General features: G+C 40.2%; 1 protein-coding gene across 2 annotated transcripts in view; it reads left to right on the forward strand.

Moving 5' to 3' along the window:
• The window catches only part of GOLGA1 (golgin A1), a 47388-nt gene that overhangs the window by 1711 nt on the left and 30190 nt on the right, over positions 1 to 15487 (forward strand). For both annotated transcript variants that reach the window (XM_069582457.1, XM_069582458.1), the window contains exons 3-10: positions 182 to 481; positions 5779 to 5869; positions 7873 to 7947; positions 9004 to 9101; positions 10592 to 10624; positions 12718 to 12846; positions 13341 to 13510; positions 14011 to 14122. In XM_069582457.1, coding sequence (XP_069438558.1) covers positions 347 to 481; positions 5779 to 5869; positions 7873 to 7947; positions 9004 to 9101; positions 10592 to 10624; positions 12718 to 12846; positions 13341 to 13510; positions 14011 to 14122 — 843 coding nt within the window. In that variant the 5' untranslated portion in view covers positions 182 to 346. The remainder of the gene's footprint in view (positions 1 to 181; positions 482 to 5778; positions 5870 to 7872; positions 7948 to 9003; positions 9102 to 10591; positions 10625 to 12717; positions 12847 to 13340; positions 13511 to 14010; positions 14123 to 15487) is intronic.

Raw genomic sequence — 15487 nt, forward strand, 5'->3', positions numbered from 1 at the left:
TTTCTTATCTGTATATGCGCCTGTCGCACCTGAGTGCTTTGTAAATGTTTAGTAATTGAGTCCTAGTAAGTGTGCATGTGAAATTGTGAAACTTAATTTTGAAACCTAAGCTTAACAAAGCAACCCAGATAAGAAATTTCTCTGATGTTTAATTTAGAGCTCTCTTTCATCTGATTTATAGATACTCCTGTGCCACAAGCCTTTGGCCCACATTTCAGTGGGAATGCAGCTAGTCTGGATAACTGGACCTTTTTAGGCACCTGTCTCGGAATTCCTGGTTGCTGGCCTAACGATTGTTGTAGCGGTTCAAGCACTGGTCATAAGTGCAGGATAGCCACACAGCAAAATGTTTGCAAAACTGAAGAAGAAAATTGCGGAAGAGACTGCTGTCACTCAGAGGCCAGGAGGTGCTACTAGGATCCCACGATCAGTGAGCAAAGAGTCCGTTGCCTCCATGGGAGCTGACTCAGGAGATGACTTTGTAAGTACCTTTCGTAGTTCTTAATATTTGGTACAGCCTCATTATATTTAAAAAATAGTATTTCACAAAATCATTCCAGTAAGTATTTTCTTTTAAAATTGCAAAGATGATTTGTAGTTTATATCTGATTCTTCTTACTCTGAGGTGCTTTTCTATTTTTTTTCCACTGGTCTCTTTCCATGTTCTCTACTTTCTCCTCTTGTACTCTTTTTTCCATCTATATAAAGCCTTGTGCATCATCTTTTGTATTTTGTTTCTCAGAGTACTTGGCCTGTTGTCTCTGCACATATATATATACTTTAAGTCATTGTTACTTAATGAAGTCTGTGCATTTGGCATGGAATTAGCCAGGGAATTACCACTGTTTTTATGGGAAAATTGATGAAAAGATGGCACCGATGGCTGCACGTTGTCCCTTATTTGTAAAGTACCTTTGTAGTTGGAAAGATTTGAGAATGCTGTGTTAAGTAAGTATCATGCCTTAGGATTAAAATTGTGTCTGTGGCATATGACAGGATCTTCTTAAAGTCAGATAAGTTAAAACAAGTTATTTATAATGCTTGATATATGTAAAAGAATGTAGATAATGTAAATATATTGTATAAGGCATAAAAATAAAATGGATGGTTTGTAAGTCTGTCACTTAGGCAGAGAACTAGGTTTTTATCAGTGCTGTGTGCTCCTCCTTCCTGGTTCCCTTCCCTTGCCTCCCCTTCAGATAACCCGTCCTACAGTTTGTGTATGTCGTTCCCTTGCTTTTTAAAGTATCCTGCCAGATACATGTATATTCATAAACAACCTGTTGCTTATTTTCAGACTTTATAAGAACAATGCACTGCCCATGGTTCATTTAGTTTTACTGCTGTGTAACACTCTGGCCTTTGTCTCTGTCTTCTACTGGTGATAGATACTTGAGTTGTTTCCATGGTCAGATGAATCGACCTCCTCTCTGGTGCTACCTGTTGAGGTCAGGTTACATGGCAGAAGCTATTAGGTTATTGGGGTGGAACAATAGATTACCAGATCTAAGTTATCATTGGCTCCTGTATTCAACAGGAAACATAAATGCACATTTGAGGATGTAGTTTTAATGCTGAGTTCTCTGGCAGAGGTACTTGCCTTGGCATCATGCTGACTCTCTAAATGAAGTCTCTCATCTCAAACGTATTCCAGGTATAGAGATTGGCTTGAATCCAGGAAATACTTTGCTGTGTGACTTCTGAAGTTATCTGTTTCAATTTATTCAGATTCTGATTCTGATCCTCACTCCCTGTCTCCAGACCCTTGATTTCCATTACATATCTCTCTCCAACCAGGCACCTTTCCTCTGGTATCTCAAGTCCTGAGTTCATTAACTCTCTTTCCACCTGTGTACCTTTGTCCCCCAGGTCACCAGCAAGAAAGCTTGGCAACGTTGTAGACTCTTCTTCACTTCTTGGTGTCTCTTCTGTCAGCAAGTATTTTGGTTTCCATCTCCTGTCTCAAACTTACCCTTTGTACTCCACTTACTGGTAGTCCATTTGTTGTTGTTTAATTGCTGAGCCGTGTCTGACTCTTTGCAGTCCCATGGACTGTAGCCCATCAGGCTCCTCTCTCCGTGGGATTTCCCAGTCAAGAATACCGGAGTGGGTTGCCATTTCCTTCTCCAGGAGATCTTCCTGACTCAGGGATCGAACCTGTATTTTCTGCATTGGCAGGTGGATTCTTTACAGCTGAGCCACCAAGGAAGTTTTACTTTCTTTTTATTTTAAGCTGTCTTTCTTAATTGGACAAATGTGTTAGGCTATCTGGGTTCCCTGCCTCTATTAACTCCCCAAAACAGATCTGTTCATGTCTCTCCGATGCTTAAAACTTCTCTGTGGCTTCCCATCATCTTCGGGATGAAGTGCAAAGTCATTGTTACGTATAATGGTTAACCCCTGTGGTTGTGATACAGCTCACCCATCCACCTTATCTCACTCTACTTTTCTACACCCTGTGCTCCCTCCATACTGAACTTACTGTACTTTATGGAACAGACAACTTCCCATCATGCCTACAAATGTTCACATATGCTGTCTCCTCTCTGGAATTTCTCCTATCCCATCTTCTCACTCCTGCATTTTTCTGGCAGATTTTGTTCATCCTTCAAGACTTGGCTCACATGTTGCTTCCAGGAAGCCCTGACCTGCCCCCTCACCCCCTCTAACCTTCATCCCTCCTGGCTGAATCTAGTCTCTTGACCCTTTCATCCTCTGTAATAGCACCTATTACACTGCATTGTTCCTGATGATCTGCTTCTTTGTCTCTTCCACTAAACTGGGAGCTTCTTGAGAGGCAATAGAGTAGCGGTTGGGAGCCCAGGTCAGGTTAGGGAGGCAGACCTGGGTTTGATGGCTCTCCTGTCATTGTGTGACCTTGGGCGAGTCTTTTTCACTTTCCTATGCCTTAGTTTCCTCATCTATAAAATAAGAACAATACCCATCTTTATTAAAGTAAGTGTGTTGCAGAGTCGTGGGGGGAGGGTTCTCCCCTAAGTTCAGTTATTCATTAGAAGAGCTGACAGGACTCAGCATATAGTTTTATTCACTGCTATCATTTATCACAGTGAAAACATTTATAACAAAGCATAATTAGCAAAGGGAAAATGTGCATGGGCAGAATCTGGAGGGACGCAGGCACAGGCTTCCAGGAGTCCTTTCCAGGGGAGTTGCCTAGGACACACTTACTTCCCCCAGCAAGGAACTGTGACAGGACAGGATAAGATGTTGTCTATCAGGGAAGCTCAGTAGAGACTCAGTGCTCAGGAATTTTACTGGAGGCTAGTCATATAGGCACCTTCTGCCTAGCATTTACCACAATTCCAGACTTCTAGAAGGAGGACACTTGAGAGGGTTAATAGCCTCAGTAGGGAGGCCAGAGGTCCCCAAGTGGCAGGAGGAAATAAACTACCAGTGGCAAACGTTTTTTTTCCGTTTTCTTTTCTCTTTTAATCCTGTGTCATCATGGCGACAGCTGGTTCTGCCTGAACTTAACTTTATCTCAAACCTTGAGCTAACCAATGCTTTTTTTCTCATGGAAATGTCTTTCCTAAGCCATGTTAATGAATTTTGTATTTGCTTGGAAATCTGCCTTTCTTCAAGATTCATGTCAATTGTTTTATGGGGGGTGGGGGTGACTCACCTGTTTCAGTGCTATCTCAAAATGCATGCTGGAGTGAGGGGGTGAGGGGCCCTGGTGCAACTCTGCAGCTTGCTAACAGATATATAACTTCATGCTGAAAACTAACATGGGGGCACTCTTTCTGTTCCCTTCTGATGTCTATGTCAGAAGCTTTCCCTATCTCTTTTTATACTTTAATAAAACTTTGCTGCACAAAAGCTCTGAGTGATCAAGCCTCGTCTCTGGTCCCAGATCAAATTCATCTCCTCTGGAGGCCATGAATCCCAGTGTTGTTCACGGCTCGTAGCAGCAACCTTTCACATGTTAGGCATAAATCACATTTTTTGCACAATTGGTTTAGGTACCATGAGCCATTCTTATCAGGAATGGTGGGAACCCTTGCAAAATCTAAGTTCCCATGGGCTAGCCAGGGGCTCCCCTTACAAGCCGGCTTTGCCAAGGATAGCAGTCTCGGGCCTACGACATGAACTCTTCTGCATAGTGTATAAAATACTTAGTAGTGCCTGGCTCTTAAGCACTTAGTAATTAGTAGCTGCTGCAAGTGCTGCTGTTTTAGACAGGGACTGCTTTTCATCACTATTCGCAGTGCTGAAAACAATACTAAGAATAGGTGTCTCAGTACCGATAATAATTTCTACTACTGTGTATTAAAGCTAATTATGTGCCAGGCTCTGTTTTAGGCCTGACAGGTTTTGATTTGTTTACCTCCTCATTACAGCTCTGTGATGCCGATTATGTCTGTTAACCACATTTTACATGTGAAGAACCCAGTCCACAGAGAAGTTGACCAACTGGTCCAAGTTCTTATAGATTATAAGTGGTGATGATGTGACTTCCAGCCTGGGCCTGCCACCTCCTGAAAGCCCCTTTAACCCTTCCTGTGACTGGGTCTCCATAAATGTTGGATGAGCAAATGGGTAGATGGATAAATAAATATTTTAAATGAATTTTTGAACCACTCATTATTTTGGCAATAAATGGGGAAGACTGAGGACTGGATATTAGATACTATTATTTTTAATTTTTTTAGGTATAATGTATTGTGGCTATAAAGGAAAATGTTCTTATGTTTTATAAGTGTTTGTCAAAAGTGATTTAAAGTACTATATATAAATTTGATGAAGCAAATATGGGAAAAATCAGCAGTTGTTAAAGTAGAGAATGTTAAGTAAACAACTCTCCCTATTCTTCTGTATTTTTAAAATTTCATAATCAAATGTAGGAAGATAAAGTGATTTACTTATTAGCAGTAGTAAACATTGCCCAAAGTAATAATAGTACCCATATGTTTTAATAGTCTAGATTATTGGGAAAATTTGATGTCTCATTAATATAATAATTAACTGAATATATATTATCTGCTAAAGGTTTTGACTCATTTTAGAACCATAGATTGATATCCCTTTGTTTTATAGATGAAGATACTGAAACTTTATCAATGTCAGTGATAGATTCTTTTTTAAAATATTGATTCATTTATGGCTGCATTGATTCTTAGTTGTCTGATGCAGGATCTTTGTTGTGGTGTTTGGGATCTTTCATTTTGTCACACAGGCTTAGTTGCCCTGGGGCATGTGGAATCTTAGTTCCTGGACCAGGGATCAAACCCACATCCTCTGCATTGGAAGGCGGATTCTCAGCCACTGGACCACCAGTAAAGTCCCAGTGCCAGACCATCCAGCCTTCAATCCCTTGCTAAAGAACCTTCCTCCCTTTACCCCAGGATTTTACCTTTGGGAAAATAAAGTGATTTACTTTTTTATCTGAAAATATGTTTTTTGTATTACGTACTTGGTACAATGTGATCATGGGCTTCCCTGGTAGCTCAGCTGGTAAAGAATCTGCCCACAGTGCAAGAGACCCCAGTTCAATTCCTGGGTCGGGAAGATAATGGATTTGTTCCCACCGGGTATTCCAATACCATGTACACACACAGACACAGTTTCTCTGTCTTGCATCTTGTATCTCCTCACTTTATAGATGGAGAGACTGTTGCTGCTTCTTTATAGGTAGAGAAGCTTTTAGGTGATTCCTTAAAGGGTAACCAAACCTGAAATAAGAGATGTCTGTTTCTGGTTATGTGGTCTCACGCTGCTGAAAATCCATATATGAATACAGTGTCTCTGTCTCAACAGGCTTCTGACGGAAGCAGCTCCAGAGAAGATCTTTCATCCCAGCTTTTGAGAAGGAATGAACAGATACGGAAACTAGAGGCCAGACTTTCTGGTATGTCCAGGAACTTATAAGAAGCAACCAAGGGAAAATTGCCTTGCACCTGACCCTCTCTCCCTATTTAAAAGCCACATGGCATAACCTTACAGTTATTCTGACATATTTTGATCTTCTTAGTCAAAAAGGAGCAACTTGTACCCTCCTTATTCCCTTCTTTTGTTAGTGTATTGAATAGTGTAAATCCAAAACTGAAGTTTTAAAGTTAAAATAACTTACGTTTTTCTGCTCCTGAGATTTCTAGCTGTGGATATAAATGTATTAAAAATTGTATGTAGATTTAGCCCCCTTTCTCCCATTGGCCGAGCTTGCTTCAGGCGGAAAGGGCTAAAGATAGCATTTTCATGGGTTGGTCTATAGATACTGGATTCTTCAGCACCCGACGCGGTTTGGTGCTACATTGCCACTTGCTCAGACGCATATCACCTGTGTAATATCATTCTGGGTCTTGGGGCTACTTTTTAGCGGTATTTCAAACTTCAGCGCCTTTATAGAAGCTGTAACTCTCATTATGTCTTTTGTGTGCAGTTTACAGTTTACACAACTCCCATTATATTCTTTGCCTGAGCAGGGCATGTCTGTAATAGAGTTGTGAGTTCTTATTTTGGTTTCTGCCAGTGGATACATTTTGAAAGCTTCAGCCTGTGAAGTGGTCAGTGGTTTCTGTTTGTTTTTGTCCCTTGGCCTTATGCCCATTTTACTGGAAAGAAAGCAACAGACTACAGAATTCGCCAAGTTATATGTGAGGTATTTGTGTGTGTGTAGTTATCAAGGCCCGTAGTGTAACTCACAGCTGCTAGACAACCCATTATCTCATTTTGTTCTCACTCTAGCCTAACAAGACTTAGTGAGATTAAGGTCACACAAGTAGTAGGTGATAGAGCTGGAATCCAAACACAGATTTGCTTGATGCTAGAGTCCCTGCTTTTCACTACAGTCTGCTTGAAACTCAAGTGTTATTATCCTGTGACCTCTGCCTGTAAGCAGTATCAGTAACAGAGGTGAAATAACTTTACACTTGTTCAATGTTGGGGAGGAAGCTGTAAGGTAATATGCATCTTCCCTAAATTGTTTGGGCTTGACTGATGTTAGAGAAGGGACAGGCAAGAAGACTGACATTAATTAAGTGCATTTACGTCCTAGGCTCAGTATGAATAAGAAGAACAACCACAGTAGCAGCTACCCTTTATTGGGCATTGTGTCCCACTTGCCTAAAGCACTTAGTTTATTATCTAATTAAGGCAATAGAACATTCCATTTATTATCTAATACATCCTTTCTGGTAGATACAGTTAATACCATAATTTCATAAATGAAGAAACTAATACTTAGGATCAGTCATTTGCTTAAGGTCTCTCAGCTAAGGACTGACTCAGTTGGGATTTGAACTAGAGCCTGCCTACTTTTCCACTACACCATACTATCTTCTTTGGCTACCCAGGTAATTAATTCTGACTTTCACCTTTAATATGGCATAGGCCACTCAGTTCTGTGGCTGACTTTATTCTAGAGAGTTCAGTGCTTTTATTGCAGAGGCACTGCTGTGGTAAGGTTTTTGCTGTTGTCCTGACCACTGTCACTCAGTTGTGTGGACTGTAAGTGAGCTGTTCAATGAATTCCCTTTGATCTGTCCTACTGCCAAGAGTGGGAAGGTCGGTGTAAACTGAGATTTGAATTTCAGTAATGAGATAATAGTGGTTTTTGTGGCAGGGCATCTGTGATGACCAGACCAGGCCCAATTCTTATTTTTTCTCCAGGCTAAACAAATCTGCCTGATTGTAGTTAACATTTACACTGTGGGTAGTTTGTACTATACTTGTTTGCCTGTGTTGTTCATTGTTAATGGGAGGCTGTCTGCCCAGCTTTCCTTAACAGGAATGGTTTTCAGGTTGAGAAAATCATCATCATTTTCATTCATTTTTTTTGTTTGTTTTGTTTAATTAACTTCCTTTCCTGATGTTTGTCCATGCCTGGTATGTGCGTCACACTCCTCACCCAAGACTATGCTGAACAGGTCCGCACCTTGCAGAAGATAAAAGAGAAGCTTGAAATTGCCTTAGAAAAACACCAGGATTGTACGTATTTTTTTTCCTGCTTTTTTCAATCTTTCCAGGGTTTAATTTTTTGAAACAAAACAGTAGTGTATGGTTAACTTTGCCTTTCATCATAGCTCAAGTCTTTATAATATGAGTAGAAATGGCAACCCACTCCAGTGTTCTTGCCTGGAGAATCCCAGGGACAGGGGAGCCTGGTGGGCTACCGTCTCTGGGGTCGCACAGAGTCGGACACGACTGAAGCGACTTAGCAGCAGCAGCAGCAGCACACTTCTTAATTGAGTTGATATAACATTTATCTGATAGCTATAAGCATATAATTCATACTTATGTTGTCTTATGAGCATGTTTCTTAGGAGAAGGATATTATGTGTATCATCCAGTTAACTGGTTTGTGGGCTGCCCTTAGATTTTAGGAAAATCTAGGGCCTGTCCATGGGCCTAGATTAAGAAACTTTGGTTCTAGCCATAGCTCCGTATCTGCTATGTTCAATAACTGGGGGAAATCTCTGTCATCACTCCTCCAACAATGGACATACATTTTGTTTAGTTTACCCTAAGTTATATGTTTTCCTTTGGGTTCAGTCCAAGAAAGATGCTAGTAGAAGTAGAAAGTTATTTTTTATGGGTATAATATGTGCTAAAAAAAATAATTTTTTAAGGAAAATAAAGTGAAAGAAAGGTTTGTTTTGCTTTGTTCTGACTTTTGTTTTAATTCTATTAAATAGTAGTAGCCATCACTTAGCAATAGCACTGGTGTTTTCTGGCAGGCTACCTGACTCAGTGTTCTATCACTGTATCATTTTAAAAGTACCCTTTGACATCTTCCTAAATGTGTATACTTGACTATAACAACAGCAACAACAGCAACCAATAGGAAACAAGCTAAAACAGAACGAGGTCTATTACTAAGGCCGAAAGCTTCTGGGAAAGTCAAGATGGGTCAGGTTTTTCCCAGTCTCATAATCCACTTTTGTGACCGTGGCCTTTTTTGTTAGGTGTTACAATCACATGGGCTGTTTGTCACGCTGTTTCTGAAATATCTCCATATCTCAAAGAGAGCCTCTTTATTAACAGCTTCCATGAGGAAATTCCAAGAGCAGAATGAGACGTTCCAGGCCAACAGAGCCAGAATGGCAGAAGGGCTGGCTTTGGCATTGGCCAGAAAGGACCAGGTATTTAACGTGTGGCACTGCCCAGACTGGGGGGAAAGTCTCACTTGGCGACATGCTTTCAAAACTCATGCCATAAACCTGGTAGGAAATATGTACAATCTAGGAGAAAAGGATTGTGCTTTGTAAGTTCTTTGAAAGTTCATTTGGCTGTAGGGTGGGAAATTATCCAGAAACTTTATAGTTGTGATCGTAGAATGTGTCCATATGTGAGTATCCTTTTCCAACTGTGTAGCTGTGTAAAATAGAGAAGGAAAAGAAGTAGTATGTCCATAATCTGGTGATGAGCTCCCCCCAAGATGAGGGAAAAAAGAATCTCTGCCCTCCAAAAACCTGTCTGAAAGCCTGTCCCAAAGCACTTACCTTGATATAGTGGAGAAGGTGCTATTAAGCTAGCGATCATCCATGATGTACATAGTTCTTACAACCTTTGTCCCAAGTTTCTTCTTCCCCAGCCAGCTAGACTGAGAGGAATTTCTGTAACCTCAATAGAACCATCCATTGAAAGATGCTGAATAAATGACAGTAGAAAAGGAAAATAATACTATTACTGGTTATTACAGTAATTATAAAGTTTATTTTGTTCAGTGGCATTTTAAATTTAGGATAAACATCAAATATTGTAATGATTGTGGAGAAGGAAATGGCAACCCACTCCTGTATTCTTGCCTGGAGAATCCCAGGGACAGGGAAGCCTGGGGGGCTGCCATCTATGGGGTCGCACAGAGTCAGACACAACTGAAGCGACTTAGCATGCTTGCATTATAATGATAACACTTGTTTTACAGTGTGTATTAGTCATCTCAGACATTAACCAGCTAGGAAAAAACATCATTCACCAATATTTAGTGAATAACTGTGGTGTGAATGTAAATGAAGAAATAATCTAGCATTGGTGGACTTGATTGTAGGCAATTAGGATATAGCCTTTTGTCCCAGTGGTTATTTTTTACCCTCTTCTGTGATTGGTGAATAAGAGGCATAATCCTTTCTTCTTTAACTTTTATCAGATGGCATGAAGGATATTGGTAAAAATTAAAATGAGAAGGAAAATAATGATCAGGGACTCCTGAAGACCACCCTGTTCACCTCTTTTTCAGTAAATTAATTTTTAAGTGTCAACTGCAGAGTTACCAACTCAGCTGCTCCCTGCTACCCACTCCTAAGAAATAATAACAGTACTCAGAGACAGAGACTCAGAAAGAAGGTGAAAGCTGCATCAGAAGAGCTATATAGCTTTATGTGCTCTGCTTTGTAAAAGTTTTCTGGCTTATATTTGTGCTCTAGAATTTTATATAAAATTCATTTTCTTCTCCTTTTAGGACTCTTGGCTTTCTTACTGTTAAGCCAACATCGTGGCTTTTTTAATGTGCTATTTTGTTTGATTGATATGTTGCTTTGGGTGAGGTGGGAGGGTTATTTTGTTTTCTGAAAATCTTGATTTTGTTGATACTCTTGCCTGGAAACTGTACTTCTTTATTGTTTTGTTTTAGGAATGGTCAGAAAAAGTGGATCAGCTTGAAAAGGTTAGTTCATCTTATTTTTGTCTCCTTGTGAATATTGGCCTCTTCTCTGGGGCTTGGAAAATGCTTTCTCCAGTACCTAGTCCACTGGTACCACTTCTTGGCAGCAGGGTGCCAGGTGATTAGACACTGACTTGGAAAGCTCTTGTCTTCGTTTATAGTTGTGATCTGTTGTTTGCCCCTCTTGGTGTACTCTCTACCCATCTCCTGCCTTTCTCTGTGTGTCTGAAGGCCCATAGGGACTGCATCAGCAGGGCTCCGTTGCCCTCTGGCTTGTAATTGAGGGCGCCAGTGGGGAACACCAAAAGAACTAGGTGGAAGAGTGTGATCAGAAGTTTATTCCCCCAGCCATCTCCACGTGAGGTCCCTTCTATTTGATTGCATCCCATGGCCAAAGGTCACAGCTTCAGTTTTACCTGTGGTTCACCCTCAGCTATATAGTTTCTCTTTCTGTGTTTCTTGTCTCTTTCTTGTGTTTCTTCTTTATGCCTTTGCCCCCTTTATGCCCAATGCTACTAGCACATTATCTCTTTTGGATTTTCTTACCCCACCCACAGCTTTGAAAAGTCGCTATGAGACTCTCCAAAATCCCTAATTTGAGTCTGCTTCCTGCTAGAGCCCAGATTGACACGGTGTTAACACTGGGAATACTTTTTGAGGATGCAGTGGGGAAGGAGAGCATTTCTGAAGGCTTAATGCTGAGCAGATAAGAGAACTTCTTAGCTAGACATAGATGAGAAGAATTGATTATTCCAGCACCATGACACTGTGTAGGTGCCTTATGTAATGTGTTCCTGGCTCTGAGACATGAACAGGAAAATGAAATTTCACACCTACAATTAGAAACACATTTTAATTTAAAATAATCAATTGTCAGTTTGCTCAACCCAAATTATATGCTGCTTCCTAATTCATTCCTTCTTTTCATTCAGTACTTATTCTTTATGATAGAAAATGATTTCTCAGATTGATATATTCAACTATATAATATATTTACTATTAATTTTATTAAAATAATGAGTTTTATTATTGCACCATTCTTGGGATAAAACACCAATTAAACCAGCAGTTTTCTTTGTGTGTTCTAAAGAAATCTGATTATGCAAGCTATCAGAATGTCTTAACATATTTATGTAAGGGAAGAATTATAGAAAAATCAAGCTATCTCCCAAAGAAACTTGTGTTTAAAAGAAATATGTATATATACACACACATACATATGTATAAATGTGGTGTTAATGATGGTCTTCTTAAATATAAAGGTATGGGTTAGGTTAAAATTTTCTTGTCTTAAAGGAAGCTCTTAAGATTGTAGCAGTTAAATTCTCATTGAACTATTTTTTCATCTTTTAAGATTATGGTAAAGGGGGATGCATATAGGACTGAAGTAAATAAAATCTACTTCGGTTCCCTAAGAGCTTTTTTCTCCCCGCTCCCCCACCGCCACAGGAGGAGTTGGGAAAGATTTCAGACCAGGAAAGAAGAATCAGACATCTATGTAGGTCTTTTAAGCCATAGTGATCTTTGGAAATGTTACTTTTAGAGTGTTTTAAAGTCTTTTCAATCAAGAATTGGAAACTGCAATAGCCAGAGTTTGTTCTGAAGAGAATTCATCTTGGGAAGCTATTCTTTAGTAAATTGTAACCTCCCAACTCTAGTCATGTCTAGTTTTTGTTGACTTGCTGTCTGAATGTACTAACTGAAACTAGTTCTACGTAAATGCATCTAATGTTTTAAGAGAATCAGTCTTATTCCAGTTACGCATGTTATTCAACCAGTTCAGTATGTCACTGAGATAGACTTGTCAAATGGATATCTGGAACTGCTAACCAAATGGAAGCACTTTTCAAATGTTAAGCTTTTATAGCTCTTCTTCCTCTTTGCACAACTATCATTTTTAAAAAAAAATCTATTTCTACCTTAAAAAATTTGTAGGTAATTTTGTAAATAATTACTGTAAAGCTTCCCATTATCCATGTATTATTGCTACTGACAAGAAATTGCCTTAATGTTTTCCATTGTTAAGAATTCTGGTTATATAATACAAATTTCTCATGTCCTGGTTGCCTGAGCTGATGTCTTCTTCTTCTGGATAGGATAAAAGGTTTCTGACAGCTCAGTTACAGGAAATGAAGAATCAGAGTTTGAATCTTTTCCAAAGAAGAGATGAAATGGATGAATTAGAGGGATTCCAGCAACAGGAGCTAAGTAAAGTAAAGCACATGGTGCGCATTTCTGTCTTAGAAGCTAAACCCTCAGTAGATGATTAGTTACTCTGACTTTGCTAGTCGTGACTCTAACTGCTGATAAACATACCTTAGTTGTCTTTGATATTTATCATATTTGTATGTCTTTCAACTTATTAAAATGGAGAAGTTCTGTTTGATATGTCTTTCCTTTTTCTTTTTAAACTGCTGGGCCTACAAGATCCCTTCTAAGCTCACAAAAATGTTACAAAAACTTGCCTTACTGGTCCAGATTTTTTTTTAATTTCAGTTTTTATTTATTTATTTGCCTGCACTGGGTCTTAGCTGTGGCTTGTGAACTCTTAGTTGCAGCATGTGGGATCTAATTCCCTGACCAAGGATCAAACCTGGGCGCTTCCCGTATAGGAAGCACAGTCTTAGCCTCTGGACCACCAGGGAAGTCCTTGGTCCAGATTTTTTTGCAAGGGTATTTCTTAGTAGTACCCCAGTGAAACTTTCTGTCTTTGTATCAGCTTTTAAAAAAAGAAGAAAGCTTGGGGAAAATGGAGCAAGAATTGGAGGCACGAACCAGAGAACTTAGTCGCACCCAGGAGGAATTGGTGACGTCCAGTCAGATTTCATTAGACTTAAGCCAGAAGCTGGAAGAACTGCAGAGACACTACTCAGCGCTGGAAGAGCAGAGGTTCTTGCTTGGTCTGTGGGGCCCATGGGAAGCGGTGTTAGTGTAGCTCTGGCTTGAGCCTACCTGTCTTTCCCCATTGCTCACTGTGGCACTTTCTGATCTTAGTTTCTGCACAGTCTTCGGGGTTTGTCCATTCCCAAACCCCTCACTCCTCTAACCTGCCAAGCTCAGAACACCTCCAACCCTGCCAAGCTCAGAACACCTCCAACCCTGCCAAGCTCAGAACACCTCCAACCCTGCCAAGCAATTTAGATTGTTTTAGTTGCTAAACTGTTGAGTAGCTAAAGGCAGATCAGGATTTCTTGTTCAAACCTGGGTGGAATTTTTCTCTTGGGACTTCTGCTTCAGAGAGAGTCAGGGAGTCTTATCCATGGATAATCTTCACATGGCTAATGTTTGCAGCCCTGACATGTAAAGAACCATGTGTGTTTTTCCTGTGGAAGAATGTGTCTTAGATGAGATATTCAAATTTGTTCATTATCTGCTTTCTTTCAATGAAGAGATCATGTGACAGCTTCGAAAACAGGTGCAGAAAATAAGATCACAGTCCTGGAGCAAAAGGAACAGGAGCTCCAAGCATTCATTCAGCACCTTTCCACTGATTTGCAAAAGGTAAGAGTACCAGGAATGGACCCGAGTTCCTAGGATTCATGAATGGGGTAAAAACTAAACCTGCAAAAATTTCTGCACCAGAGTGTCTGGTGAAGCTTCTGTTTCTCGTGCAACCCACAGTGCCCTAGTTCCCGGTGTAACAAGTCTGCCTCCACATGGGCTTAGTTGCCTCACAACAAGGAGGACCCAATGAATAGATCTTACATAAATGAATGTCTGTGATACAAGGTTCATCTCTACATCAAACAGAAAATCTAGATACCTATAGTGTTTTGTCTCAGAAGCTTACTGTTTCCTTATAGAAGTCAAAACTTTCTGTTTGACAAGAAAAAAATTCACATCTCAAGAAGTCCCAAATAAGTGAATTAGGTTTTTCAAATGCAGGATGTATGCCATAGGGAGAGTGCATTTCCAGTGCAGTAATCAAGGAACTCTTCCTGGCGTAATTGGAATTTCAAGGATGGGTAGAACAGGCCGAAAGCAAAAAAGACAGAAGGGTACAGAATACATTTGGGACTTTGAGAGTGGAGAGGATAACAGACATAAAGCTTTGCGGTTTGTGGAACTGTTTGGTATCAGTTAGAACCATCCACTCATTTCATAATTGGAAAAACTAACTTTCCAGACTCTGGTCCTACTAAGTTAACTCATTTATTCTAAAACTATAATTTGAGCTTTATTATGTGTCAAGCACTGTGCTCTGTGCTAGGTGTTATAAATACTAGGCTGAGAAAAACAGATATCAATCACCCTTGCCCTTGCGGAACTTAGTCTAGAGGAGCAGTGAGACATTAATCAATAATCACATAGATAATTGCAAACTATAATGCCTGCTGTGAAGGAAAACTGCAGGATGCTGTGAGATCTTTTAAGAGGGCATCAAATCAGGTCTAGCGTTGAAGTCACGGAACACTTCCTTTAAGGAAGTGATGCTTGAACTGAGATGACCTGCTGAAGCAGGCAGGCGGGGTGGTGGGGGCGGTGATGGCTGAGAATTTTAAATAGAGAATAGCACAAACCATGAACCCAGACATCTGGAGGCCGTAAATTGAGTGGCACCTTCAGGGAAGTGGAAGAAGGCTGGAAGGGTAACACAGCAAGGGAGGGAGTTGCTTGGCTGTTAGAGGAAACACTGAAAGGGTTTCCAGCTGGAAGCTCTTGCATTGTCCAGGCATAACATGGTGGCTTTGACAAGAGTGGGGGTTGGAAATAATGGGAGAGAAGACAAATTTAAGAAATAGTGAAGAGACGGACCTACTTGGTACGTGGTAAATATAGGAGAAGAGCGAGAGTAAAGGTTGGGGTGATTACTGGGTTTCTAGCCTAATCAGCTAAGTGGCCAATGTTGTCAGTTATCAGGCTAAG

This window comes from Ovis canadensis, chromosome 3, assembly GCF_042477335.2.
Source record: "Ovis canadensis isolate MfBH-ARS-UI-01 breed Bighorn chromosome 3, ARS-UI_OviCan_v2, whole genome shotgun sequence".
NCBI classification, from domain to species: domain Eukaryota; kingdom Metazoa; phylum Chordata; class Mammalia; order Artiodactyla; family Bovidae; genus Ovis; species Ovis canadensis.